This window comes from Grammomys surdaster, unplaced genomic scaffold (assembly GCF_004785775.1).
Source record: "Grammomys surdaster isolate TR1022 unplaced genomic scaffold, NIH_TR_1.0 125950, whole genome shotgun sequence".
NCBI classification, from domain to species: domain Eukaryota; kingdom Metazoa; phylum Chordata; class Mammalia; order Rodentia; family Muridae; genus Grammomys; species Grammomys surdaster.
In genome coordinates this window covers 3797227-3811323 of record NW_021620771.1, presented here as the reverse complement: position 1 = coordinate 3811323, position 14097 = coordinate 3797227, and the positions used below count along the sequence as shown (strand labels likewise).

General features: G+C 46.6%; 1 protein-coding gene across 1 annotated transcript in view; it reads right to left on the bottom strand.

The window, feature by feature from the left end:
- Positions 1–6391, bottom strand: part of Mkrn2os (MKRN2 opposite strand) — an 8159-nt gene extending 1768 nt beyond the window's left edge. Inside the window, exons 1-3 of the mRNA XM_028753571.1 lie at positions 6090–6391; positions 2444–2493; positions 1337–1499 (exon numbers count right to left, since the gene is read on the bottom strand). Coding sequence (XP_028609404.1) covers positions 1337–1499; positions 2444–2493; positions 6090–6307 — 431 coding nt within the window. The 5' untranslated portion in view covers positions 6308–6391. The remainder of the gene's footprint in view (positions 1–1336; positions 1500–2443; positions 2494–6089) is intronic.
- Positions 6392–14097: the final 7706 nt, after the last annotated feature.

The window sequence follows — 14097 nt, the reverse complement described above, 5'->3', positions numbered from 1 at the left end:
TCTCTCTCTCTCTCTCTCTCTCTCTCTCTCTCTCTCTCTCTCTCTCTCTCTCTCTCTTTCTCTGCCTCTACTACCCTCCTGGCTCCCCTCCCCATGCCCTGAATAAACTCCATTCTATACTATACCGGCGTGTGGCTGGTGCCTCAGAGGGAAGAAATGCCTCCGAATGGGCCCCCATACCTCTCCACACACCCACAGAACATACTCCCTTTATCTCTTTATCTTTTTATAAACACATCAGTCCTATAATCCTAGCACTCTGAAGGTTGAGTCAGGAGCTTGATGATTTTGTAGCTAGCCTAGGCTATACAGACCTTGTCTTGGAGGAAAAAAAGAACAGTGTCTAGAGAGATGGCTGAGCATTTAAGAACCCTGTCTGACCTGCCAAAGGACCTAGGTTCAGTTCCTAGAACCCACACAGCAGTTTACAACCATCTGTAACTCCAGACCCAACACCCTCATCGGGCCTCTTCAGGCACATAAACTCAGGTAAAACAGTCAGACAAAATAAAATAGATTAATTAAATAAATTTAAAAATCAATCTTAAAAGCTTCTGATCACAGCAGTGAAATAGCCATGCAAGGGACAAAGCTCTCAAGATGCCATGACTGAGAGTTTGCTGCCTCCCCCCCACCTAGACCCCTACCCAGACCCCTACTCCAATCCTCCCACTCCTGCTCCCATCCCCCCACCCCCACCCCCAGGAAAACAGCCGTGGCACAACCCCTGATCCATGTGGCCAAGTAACTGATAAGCAGTAGCTTCCAGGAGGGTTTTATTTGGGCTCTGAGGGACCTGTCCAGCCTAGCATCCTGTGGGAAGGCTGGCGGCAGCAGGCGTGTGAGGCTGCTGCTCATACCTCCAAGGATCAAAGGGCACAGGTGGGACAGGAAAGAAGGCAGGCTCCAAACACCAAAGCCCATCCCAAGAGACCCACTCCTTCCAGCCAGGTCCCACCTGCTGCTAATCTCACTCCCAAAATAGCACCAGCGTCTGGGCAAACAAATATCCAAATGCATGAATTTGTAAGAGACATTTTCTTTTCCTTCTTTTTTTTTTGGTTTTTCGAGACAGGATTTCTCTGTCCTGCAACTCATTCTGTAGACCAGGCTGGCCTCAAACTCAGAAATCCGCCTGCCTCTGCCTCCCAAGTGCCGGGATTAAAGGCGTGCGCCACCACTGCCTGGTCAGAAACATTTTCTAACAACCATATTTAGCTGTTCTCACAGATTGACTGTCTAGGCATGGACTGCACTTGAAACAGCAGTGACTGTGGAGGGACAAGAATGTGTGACAAATGGGTAGCAGTGGCTTTCAGGCATTCTAGACACCTACCTATGAGGCAGCCAGGCCAGTGAAGTGGAGAAGTCTTCCAAGTACTTGTCCCACTGGTCCAGCAGTCCAAACATGCTAGGCTGTACTAGTGGAACACTGAGACTCCGCTCCCAGCCTACCTCGTCTTGCTGTATGCCGTGTGCACTGTAATTATACACGACCCCTGAAAACCCAAAGCAGAGTCAGCCACTCTGTAAAAGGTGCTCAGAAGATGACAGTAGCCATTAAATCCTGTAAATCTGGGTCACACTTGTCTGCTACTGTCAGAGCGGCTGTCCATCTAGTGCAGTGGTTCTCAGCCTTCCTGATGCTACCCCCCTTTAACACAGCTCCTCACGTTGTGGTCACCCCCAACCATTAAATTATTCCATTGCTACTTCATAACTGTAATTTTGCTACTGTTATGAATCATAATGTAAATATCCAACAAGCAGCCTATCTGATCTGCAGCCCCCACAGTTATGGATAGGTGGGGCCTGGCTGGATAGTTTCCTGCTCTTGACTTCTATGCTGGGACTGAGGCCCAGCACAGGCTAGGCAAGCACTCTGACGCAGCCACCACCCCCTGCCCCTGCCCACCTTTCTAAAGCACAAAACCACAGACCTCAGCACGTCCCATTTCATTCCTCAAGCCTGGGATGTGGGGACCCAGTGTAGTGGGGAGACCCTGTGTAGTGGAATGGGTATGAAAGGGAGGAATCAGAAGCCAAGGGTCCACATTCTGTTTCAAACCCAAGAACTGAGATCTTGATCAACTCAACCTCTGACCATCTGTTTCCTTCTCTTAAAATCCAACACAGACATGTGCAAGTTTGTAAGGCTCCTTCTGAAAAGACATTAAGATGGGTCCAGGGCTTAGGGGTGTGGCTCAGTGTCGGTCTGCAGGATGCTCTGCCTAGTCCACCCCAGCAACACTACAAGGTGTTTTCGTCTTCTAAACACATAGACTGTAAGTAGTGTTAACTTGCCAAGTCACATGACCTGCTTAGGGCTGCAGTAGGAGAATGGCAAGCTGTTGCTGTGACCTCATCCTGGCTGGAAACCCTCCTCTCCCCTTAATGGTATTGTAGGGTTTTCTTACGCTGGGGAAATGTAGGAAATGCTCACCGCGTGTGTTAGTGATCCCAACGTGCAGGTCAGACTTCCCGTCGTACTCCCTGAAACAGAGGGGTATTATTTGCATTGGGTGTTATTTTGATAAGAAGCCTTGCTACATAGCCCAGGCTGTCCTGCAACTCAGAGTCTTCCTGCCTCAGACCCCAGGACAGTTGCAACTGCAGGTGTGCCACCTTCCCCACCAATGAGCACTTCATGAAGCATAGGCGTTTAAAAAGAGGAGAGCATAGACTTCCCCCGTGTCATCAGCTGTAGGCTGGCTAAAGGGTGCAGCAAAGCAGAACTCCCACACTTCCACAGTCCTATGGTGGAAGAGCTTTCTTCTCCCCTCTGGGAGTCCATTCCCTGTCCCACCAGCTAATGTGGGTAAAGGTCCTGGAGGCATCTCAGAGGTCCCCAGCCTTCTTTTATATTTGTCTGTTTGTTTTGTTTGGGGGGAGGTATTTGTTTTGTTTTGTTTTGTTTTGAGACAGGTTTCTCTGTGAGGCCTTGGCTCTCCTGGATCTCACTCTGTAGACTAGGTTGGCCTTGAACTCATGGAGCCTCCTGCCTCTGCCTCCCAAATGCTAGGATAAAAGGCATGTGCCATTACCACCCTGCTTGGTTCTCAGCCTTCTTAACCACAGCTCAGTATAACCTGTGGCCACTGCATTCCCTGAATCACTGTTTCTTACCATTGCTGTTGGCTTGAGGTTTTTCTGGTTTGGATTGGTTAGTTCTGGGATCAAACCCAGGGTCTTACACATGCTCAGCACATGCTGTCTATCCCACGCACACCCTTAAAGTACTCTTTTATATTTGTTTGGTTTTTGTTTAAGACGAAAGCTCATCATGTAGCCCAAGCTGGCCTTGAACCTATAAGCCAACATCAATTTTTTTGTTATTGTACATTAACAAAATAATAGGCTTCATCATGACACTTTCTGACATGTATATAACGTGCTCTGACACGGTTTGTGCACCTTGCTCAGCAGGTCATTCCTAGGAAGGCACAGTCCTGCGTCAGCTCTCAGCTGGGTAAGTGATTCTTCAATAAGGCAAGCGCCCCCAGCTTTATCATGACTACATGGATGACTACAACTCCTTCTCAGTCAGCCCCAGGGACTGTTCTGAGCTTACAGAGACCCCATGGGCTCAGAGGCTAGACTTGAGTGAGCAAGAGTGAGCCAGAACATGTCTGTGCCGAGTGCTGGCTCTGCCCCTCTCTGGTGCTCCACACGCCTCATTTCCCAGCTCCGTCTTAGCCGGACCACCATCCTTCCCATAAAATTTCAGTCGTTTGACAGTTCACTGGGCCTGTCGAGTCAGGCTGATGACACAGGAAAACATGAGTCTCTTCCCTTCTGGCTTGCTTCCAGAAAGATCATTTCAGTTTTAGATTTGTGCGTCTGTGTTTTCTTTAGTTCATAATACCAGAGTCTGAAGTTCAACAAATCTTAATTAACTGATGAGTAGAGGGGGGATACAAAGTGTGGAAACAGGCCTGGCCACTCCTTCTCCTGGAGCCCGGTCACACAGGTCATGAGCAGGCCTCCTCTGCAGCTCTGGACCATGCCCTTTGCTGGCTGAGTGGAATTCAGGCTGAGTGTCAATGTCTCCTACTGTTCAGGCTCCTCTCTGCAGCCTGCACGCTGCACAGCCATGAGCAGCAGGGTTGACCAACCCAACTTCATTTAAGCAAAGCCTGGTGAGCCCCTGGGTCACTGCTCATTCACCTTCTGTCACAAGTGTTGTGGAACTTGAGGCAGTCTTGGATATGTGGATGAAAAGGAAGGAATTGTTTGAGTCCTAGGCTAGGACTGCCTTGGTTGTCTGCAGCCACCACCGCATACAACCTACCCCACACCTCTTTGCTCATTCTGCCCATGTCAGTAAGGACCGTGCCCACCAGAATTAGTGTTTGCCAGAGAATAAATAGTTGCTCATTACAAGGGAAGGAAAGAGAGTGAAGGATCAGTCTTCCCCTTTACCAGGAAGCAACTCCATCACTGATGGCATAATCTTTCCTGAGGATATTAGTCAAGAGGAGATCCTGTCATCAGCAAGCTAAGGAAAGAAGTGCTGGGAGGATCAGGAGTTCAAGGCCAGCCTGGGCTACATAGCAAGTTTAAGGCCAGCCTGAGCTAAGTGAACAACAACGAACAGTTAACAAAAAAGGTGGGTTTTTAAGCAAAAGAGAAATAATAAAAGATGAGGGTTTGGATCTACCCAAAGGAATAAGGAGCTCCAGAAAAGATGAATATTTGAGTAATATCAAATATATGTTTTATTGAAAGATAATTGTCGTCGGGCAGTGGTGACGTTCGAGTTTAATCCCAGCACTTGGGAGGCAGAGGCAGGCGGATTTCTGAGTTCGGGGCCAGCCTGGTCTACAGAGTGAGTTCCAGGACAGCCCGGGCTATACAGAGAAACCATGTCTCGAAAAACCAAAAAAAAAAAAAAAAAAAAAAGAGAGAGAGAGATAATTGTATGAATCTAAAATTAATAATAACTCACATATATATAAATTTCCACATTATTAATATTGTACTTTTAAAAATTTTGTGAGTACAAGTGTTTTGTCGTGTGTGTGTGTGTGTGTGTGTGTGTGTGTGTGTGTACCATGTATGTGCACTACCCACAGAGGCCAGAGGAGAGAGTTGGCTTCCCTAGAACTGGAGTTTCAGATGGTCATGAGACACCATGTAGGTTCTGGGAACTGAACCTGCGTCCTCTGGAAGAGCAGCCGGTGCTCTTTTAATAGCTGAGCTGTCCTTCCAGCCCTAACACTAGGTTCTTTTTGTTGAGTTTTCACAGTTAACATTAACTTAACTTTGCACTTTCAGGGAAAAAATATAATAACTTTTTATTGAAATTTTATTAACTTGTATGTTTTAAGACTGGAAGAGGCTCATGTGTTGGTGACTCATGTTAGCACTCAAGAGGCTGAGGCAGGAGGATCACATGTTCAAGACCACCCTGGTCAACATAGCAAATTCCAAGTCAGTCTGTGTTACACAGCAAGAGCCTGTTTCAAGGGAAAAGAGAAAGGCAGCAGGCGAGTGCAGCTTAGCCCTGAGCATGTGTCCAGCATGTAGCCTTATGAGACTTGAATTCCACCTCTAGCACTATAAAAGGAAGAGGAAATGAACAGAAGGAAAGGGGGAGGGACCCTCAGACTTCCTTGCTAATTTAACTCATCTCCATCGAGAGCCGTCTCTCGCAGCTTGTACTTTGCTCTGCACATTGTACCTGCTTGTCACATAAACTGTGAGCTGTCGCTTACATATCTCGCCAATAACATTCACTGCCTGACTATTCCCAGTCGGCCACTCAGCACATCTTTTTCTCCTAAAATCACTCGAGCAGGTGTCTTCATACAACGTGCAGCCTTTCACGTACTACACAAAAGTATGCACAAAACTCGGGGCCTTACCCTAGGCAGGCAAGCCACCGCACACCTTGGCCCCACACCACCCACTATGATGGACAAACAGGCCTGCAGATGAAGGACAACAGTCTATCCAAAGCAACCCCACACACACTGCACTGCACAGCACAGCACAGCACAGCACAGCACATGTCCTTCAGAGAAGGTTTGATGACTGACACACAGCAGAAGTACATGCATGGTTTGTCATAACTCAAGCCACTGTACCTAAGGAATGTCCCTCTTGTGGGTTTGAGGAGGAAGGAGCATTTCTCTTGATGACCGTTGGAGAATGGATCGGAGATGCTGATAGGTGCGTCCTCTATCCTGGCAGAGCCCAAGTCCCCCTGGCAAAGAGGGCAGCATTGGGGTACACTGAAAGTGTAGATGGACCTCTCGCAGTGCCTGAATTTAATTAGAGGCTTCCCAGCTCCTTCAAAGTGCATTCTGTGTGACTGCTGGGCCACCAGAACAGGTTTCTGGAGACTTCCTTTTCCTCATTATACAGCTGGCTAACTCACACCACCTGAGTAACCTGATCTACAGTGACATCATCATGGATGGAAGCTTTAGACACTAAGCTGGGTAGATTAACCAGTAACCAGGCTGCACCTGCTGGACTCTTAAAGAGCTAGTTCTTATTTGAGCCAGCTTACCAAGTTTCTTTGTAGGTGCTGTACATTTGCAACTGGTGACAGCCAGCTCCTACTCATCCTCTAAAGCCCTGCTTTCCCATACAGCCTGTCTCACCTTCCTTAAGCCTTTTCTTGTGATGCTATCAGTAATTCATTGTGACTGCCTTCCTGCTGGAGCAGATACATTTTTATAGTCTATTTTCAGTCTGGGGTGGGCTCAGAGTTCATCAGAGGGTCGTCAGATAAACAGGAGGGGATTGGCCCTTCTCTTCCCTGGCCAGCAGGGTGCGCCAGGTAACAAACGCTGAAAGTTGGAAAGTTACAGGGAGCCTGCTGCATAACTTAGTCCAACATCATAAAGGGCAGACTCAATCCTCCAATTATTCGTGAGATAGGACTTTGTGTCCTGAGCCAGTTGGATGGGGAATTTGGAGAGGAGGCAAGTCCCAGCTTATAGGAAAAGGGGCAGGAATTTCTGGTGATTAAGAGATTTTAAAAACCACTGTCTTGTGGTTTTAAATCCTCACATTTGGGAGGCAGAGGCAGGCAGACCTCTGTGAGTTCAAGGCTAGCTCTGGTCTATAGAGCTAGTTCCAGGACAGCCAGGGTTCTACAGAGAACCCTATCTCAAACAAACAAACAAACAAACAACAACAAAAGAAAAACAAAAAACTCACAACCCACTGTCTGGTGTCAAATCAGCAGGAGGCTATTTTTGCCTTTTCTCTATGCTGGTGTCCTGTCTGCACAATAGTTTAGTGAAGACTGCTTTGTTTTCATGGGCCTTTTGAGTCATTTATCTTATTTCCCACACTGCCTTCCTTCTTTTTTTCTCAGATAAACCTTCCCTTAAAGGTACATCCCCTTCCCCAGACATATCCATCTTACATTGTAACTAAAAATAAAAGCTAAACCAGTGTACATTGGATAAGAATAAATAAATCAAAAATCTACCATATAGGAAGTAGGCTCTTTGAGTCCAGCAGTACCAGATGGCCTCAAGTTTCTAGACTAGAAATTCTCAACCTTCCTAAGGCTGTGACCCTTTAATACAGTTCCTCATGTTGTGGTGACCTCCAGCCATACAAGTATTTTTGTTGATACTTCTTAACTGTAATTTTGCTACTGTTATGAATCATAAAGTAAATGTAATTTACATTATGCAGATGGTCTTAGGTCTCTGTGAAAGGACAGGTTGAGAACGGCTGCTTGCTATCATCAGTCTCAAGTATGGCAGGCAGAGATGTGAGACAGGAGGAGGGATGCTGTAGGACACCACTGACAGGCGTGGGTGACAGGCACCACAGATAGGTGTGGGTGACAGGAGCAGCAGCACCTGGCAGGGGAGCTTATTTCAGAGTTCACCATCTTCGTTGGGGCTGGGCATCAGCTGTTGTGTTCCTGGCTGTGTACCAAGGCCGTACAGAGTGCTGTGTTCTCATTAAGGTGTACTGAGATGTGCTGGCTACAAACTACCAGTGTCTTACTGTCATAGGCAGGGCTGGTCTACCTGACCACTGGCTGTGGAACAGCCCCTTCACGTGCCCTCAGGAGAGGGCCAGAGACACGCCTGAGGAAGGCAGGATTGTCTTTAAAGACATTAGGCTGGATGAAGTCTTCTGTTGTTACTTGAGGCCACTGTGCAAAGCCCTGTCCTCTCAGCTTTGAAGCTTTACACCCATACAGAAAGTCTGGGGAGTCTTTGTGACAGACACTCCCTTAGGCAAATGCCCCTAAGTCTTTTTGCCCCCTGCTTTCTCAGGTTTCTCTAGGAGGCCCAGTTTTAGGTTATTGCATTTTGTTTTGTTTTGTTTTGTTTTGTTTTCTCCCCAGCGCCTTCATCGTTAGATTCCTTGTAGCCTTTTCTCTTCCATCGTGTAGTGAGGTAGACTCTGCTCATAATGTAAATATCTGCTATGCAGATGGTCTTAGGCCTCTGTGAAATGACAGGTTGAGAACAGCTGCTTTCTCTCATCAGTCTCAAGTACAGCAGGCAGAGCTGTGAGCATCTCCATCTTCTGGACAGCTGCTCTTCTGGCAGGGGCTGGAGTCTCCATATCAGATGCTAAGGGAAGGTGTAGAGTTCCCACTGGATGGGACCAAATGTCAATGGATACTGTCAGCCAGGTGAGGTCCACTCACAGTAGATGCAGAGGCCACATGCTTCTCAGACTCCACTGGGCTGGATGATGTTGGCACAACTTGCTTCTATGGTGGAAGGAGAGGGCCACTATCTAACCCACTAACTGGGGTGCAGGGTAAAGATGGGTGTGGGTGGAGCCATTCTCCCTCCTACACTGAATAGCTCATTCGGACTCATGTTACAGAACATCTCTAGTCAATTATTCATATTTAGTTTTGTGTTTTCCCACAGAGAGGCTCTTGGGCTTGGGGGCTGATATTTTCTATTTTTATTTCATGAGAAAAAAAGAACACACTAAATGTATTACTTTTAGGCCAGAGTCGGGGACATAGCTCAGGTAAGGCCCTCGTGTTGTGTGAGGCCCTTGTACCTCCCTAGCACTGAACCAGAAAAAGAGAAAGAAATATTGTTGACCCCATGTCTTAGTTAGGGTTTTCCTGGTATGAACAGACACCATGACCAGTGCAAGTCTTAAAAAGGACAACATTTAATTGGGGCTGGCTTACAGAGGTTCAGAGGTTCAGTCCAGTATCATCAAGGCAGGAACATGGCAGCATCCAGGCAGAGATGGTATAGGAGCTAAGAATTCTACATCCTCATCTGAAGGCTGCCAGCAGAATACTGACTTCCAGGTAGCTAGGATGAGAGTCTTAAAGCCCACACCCACAGTGACATACCTACTCCAACAGGGCCACACCTTCTAATAGTGCCACTCCCTGGGCCGAACATATACAAACCATCACACCCCATAAAAAGTGGACTGACATGATGTGTCTTAATAAACTTGATTTAATGCACTAGTTTTTTAAACAATTATTTTATGTGTGTATGTATGCTAACATGCGTTCATGTACAGCAGCACTCTTATGTAGGTCCCTGAAGAGTTCAGAGGTCATCAACCCCCCCTAGAGTTACAGGTTGTCCTGAGCTGCCTACTGTCGTGGCTGGGAACTGAACCTCGATCTTCTTGAAAGAATGGTAAGCTACCCCCACCCCCACCTCTGATTTTTAAAGACAGGGTTTCTCTGTGTATCCCTGGCTGTCCTAGAGCTCTGTGGATCAGACTGGCCTCTTAAACCAACTAGCCTTCTCTTTAATCCTACTCCTGCCCAACTTTATTTTTTTTAGACAAGGTCTCAAATAGCCCAGAATGAGCTTAAACTCTGCCTCCAACTCTAGCCTGCTGAGATTACAGGCGTGTACTGGCTACTGTTTGTGTCGATTTGACACAAGCCAGAGTTATTTGGGAAGAGGGAACCTTAATTGAGAAAGTGCCTCCACCAAGCTGGCCCGTGGACACACCTGCAGTGCGTTTTCTTGATTGATAATTGATGTGGGAGGATCCAGCTCACTATGGGTGGAGCCACCCCCGGGCTGGTGGTCCTGAGTGCTACGAGAAAGCAGGCTGGGCAGGCCATGGGGAGCAAGCTGGTTCACGGCACTTCTCCTCCACTGTTGTGGCTGCAGTTCCTGCCCTGACTTCCCTCAGTGATGAACTGTTGCATGGAACTGTAAACTAAAATAACCCCTTTCCTTCCCAGGTGACTTATAATCATACGTGATTTTTATCACATCAATAGAAAAATAACTAAGTCAACCATCATGCACAGTTTTTGCAGTGCTGGTGTTTAACCTGGGACTGTGCACGGGGGTGGGGGGGAACACTTTACCAACTGAGCTATACCCTGGCCCTTGAAAACCTCCCTCCCTCCCCTCTCCTTCTTATCATATTCTCAATTTTCTTCTCACCCCATCCCCTTCCCACTGAATCCCCTCTTTTTCTTCCCAACCAGACCCCTAGTTGCTTTGGTGTGTGTGTGTGTGTGTGTGTGTGTGTGTGTGTTTAATTGCCCACTGAGTTTCATTAAGTTGGTTTGCAACAGCATGGATAGGAGTCATTTACTTGAGCAAGGGTAGCTTGCTAGCGGCTCTCTCCCAGGAACCACTAACTTCTTATAGCTGCCTGTGGAGAAGGTGGGTGTTTATGAGTCCCTCCCTCATGCATGACAGAATGCTGATGTGCCTAGTATTTTTCTCTTTCTTCTTCAGATAGAGTCTCACTGTGTACTGTCAGATCTATATTCACTATGTAGACCAGGCTGCCCTCAAGCTCAGAGACCTAACTGTCTCTGCCTCCTAATTTAAAGGATTAAAACTAAGCGGGGTGGTGGTGGCGCATGCCTTTAATCCCAGCACTTGGGAGGCAGAGGCAGGCAGATTTCTGAGTTCGAGGCCAGCCTGGTCTACAGAGTGAGTTCCAGGACAGCCAGGGCTACACAGAGAAACTCTGTCTCGAAAAACCAAAAACCAAAAAAAAATAAAAAATAAATAAATAAATAAATAAATAAATAAAGATTAAGAATAAAGGCAATGACTTAGTTAGGGTTTTCTGCTGTGAAGAGACACCATGAGCAAGGCAAGTCTTATAAATGACAACGTTTAATTGGGGCTGGCTTACAGGTTCAGAGGTTCAGTACATCATCATCAAGGTGGGAGCATGGCAGCATCTGGGCAGACATGGTGCAGGAGGACCTGAGAGTCTCAAACATCTTGGGATCTCCAAGGCAACTTCAGTGTTACAGCTTCTTGTTTTGAAATCTAGGATCCACATATGATCTTCTTTCCTCCTCCAAAGGGCTGGCGTCACTTCTGTAGCTCTGCCCTCTGTAGCACTCTAAACTCAGGTTGATCCATTGCCACTGCGGTTCTCAGTGATCATCCCATGGTACTGGCATCTCCAATATGCTAGAGTCTTCCACTACAACTAGGCTTCACCAATAGTCTCTCACGGGCTCTATTCATGGTGGCATTCCTCAGCTCCTTTGCATGATCCTTTCATCCAGGGTTGTCAGCTGCAACTGGGGCTGCACCTACTCCAATGGCCTTCCATGGCCTCTCACAGTGCCAAGCCTCAGCTGTTCTTCATGATGCCTTCATTCCTTTAAAACCAGTACCACCTGGTGACTCTTACACATTAATAAGTTCAGCTCCAGCACGAGGTACAACCTTGGTTATCTCTGGAACACAGCTTCGTCGTGCTCTCAGTAAACATATCCCAGAATATTTCACCTCTGTGATGCTGGCCTATTCTTAATCACCGCTAATTTCTTAGCTCCAGCTAGCCAGCATCAATTGTCCCAGTCGTCCCTTTTATTCTGGACTCTAAAGTCAGAGCCACATGGTCAAAGCTGCCAAGTTCTGCTGCTTGCTGGGGCTGGATCATGTCCCCCGTGTTCTATTACATTATCACCAGCTTTCTGTTTTCCATCTCCTTCACTGCCTAACCTTGGCTGTCCTGGAACTTGTTCTGTAGACTGACTTTGAACTCAGAAATCTGCATGCCTGTCTCCTAAGCACTGGGATTAAAGCTGTGGGCCACCAAGCTTGGATTTAAGTTTTTCTTTACCTGGAACTTGTTCTGTTCTAAGATGGCCTTGAACTCAGAGATCTGCTTGGCCTTGCCTCCTGGGATTAAAGGTTTGTACTACTGTGCCTGGATCTAAATTTAGCTGGGTGGAATCTTGACACAAGGTCATTACTCCTTTAATTCAATTTAATATCCTAGAACACCAGATTCAGCTCCATTTCACTTCCTGGTACCCCTTTAATACTCAAACCATGTATTTTATATTTTTCCTTTCTCAGCTTGCTGTGCTTGTTTAAAATGTTCTTCATGATACTTAACCAGAGAACAAAGTCTATGATGGGCTTTTCTGAGACTTCCTTTGTCAATGCAATCAGTCTGAGAGTCTCTTCACCTGACCCTCAGGTAGACTTTTCAGACAAGGGCAAGAAGTAATCACATTCTTCACCAAAATACCAAAAAAAAAAAATAGTCTTTAGGCCACATATTGAAATTCTCCAATTTAACTGAAACCTCTTGGGCCAGGTCAGCACAATTCAAATCACTCTCAGTAACAAAGTCTTCCATATTCCTACTAGAATAGCCCATTAAGCCCCATTTAAAACATTCCACTGCTTTCCAAATCTACATTCTTCCAAACAAAAGCATGGTCAGGCCTATCACAGCAATACCCCACTCCTAGTACCAACTTCTGTCTTAGTTAGGCTTTTCCTGCTGTGAACAGTTGCCATGACCAGTGCAAGTCTTATAAATGACAACATTTAATTGGGGCTGGCTTATGGGTTCAGAGATTCAATCCATTATCATCAAGGCAGAAACATGACAGCATCCAGGCAGGCATGGTACAGGAGGAGCTGAGAGTTCTACATCTTTCTCTGAGGGCTGCTAGCAGAATACTGACTTCCAGGTAGCTAGGGTGAGGGTCTTAAGCCCATGCCCACAGTAACACACCTACTCCAACAAGGCCACACCTTCTAATAGTGCAATTCCCTGCACCAAGCATATACAAACCGTCACAGGCATGCACCACCACACTTGGCCATGGGCACAGTCTTGTGCAGGTCTTTTGTAGGTCCCACAGCTACTGAGCAGTGACCAGTCTAAAGCTATGTCATGTCCAGGAGACAGCATTCCATGGCACTCCTTCCATCCTCTGGCTTTTACATTCTCTCTGCCTCTTCCATGATACTCTCAGAGCCTTGCTTGCAGGGTCGGGGTTGACATGCATGTTCTATTTAGAGCTGAGCACTCAGCAGTCCTTACCCATTTAATACAGTGTACTACCTCTATAAAAATGGGGAAAAATAACCCAAAATATTTCCAAATCAATATTCTGTTAATTTCTATACAATACCAACTCAACACAATAAACCAGGAGACACTTTTTCAAAGCTGACAACAAAACTATAGTTTGCAAAAATCTTAATTATATATATGTACATACTGCTTCCATTTCTGCTTCCGGGTTCCTGCCTTGAGTTATGTATGTATGTATTTACATAAAATGACCAAGGAGAGGATAAGGGGATATCCTCTTAAAAGACCAGGGAGAGGATATTTGGTGTGGATATGATCAAATACATTGTACGCATGTATGAAATTATCAAAAAAAAATTCTTACTAGAGGATGGCTCAGTGGTTAGGAGCACTGGCTGTTTTGTAGGGGACCAGGGTTCAGTTCCCAGCACTGACATGATAACTCACAACAGGCTGCAACTCCAGTTCCCAGTGATCCAACTCCCTCTTCTGGCCTGCACCAGCACTGCATGCACTTGGTGTACAGCCACACACACAGGCAAAAACACCAGTATCATAAAATAAAGATAAATAGTAAAATTACTTCGTTGTTATTGTTGTTGAAAAAGACTGTCTTGGGAGATGGGGGCCGAGCCCGAGAAGTAATGGCCCCGTAGACAATTAATAAATTTAGTACGCTAGACATGCTTAGACCCTTAATCTCGAAAAGGTGGGACCCGGACTACTAGGGAGTAGGGACCCTTCCGGCCCCACGCCATGGCGGAACCCATTATGATGGTGGTTAGGTTTCCGGCCGGCACCTTAGGAGTAAGGCACGCTCAGGGGTGGTGCGCGAGG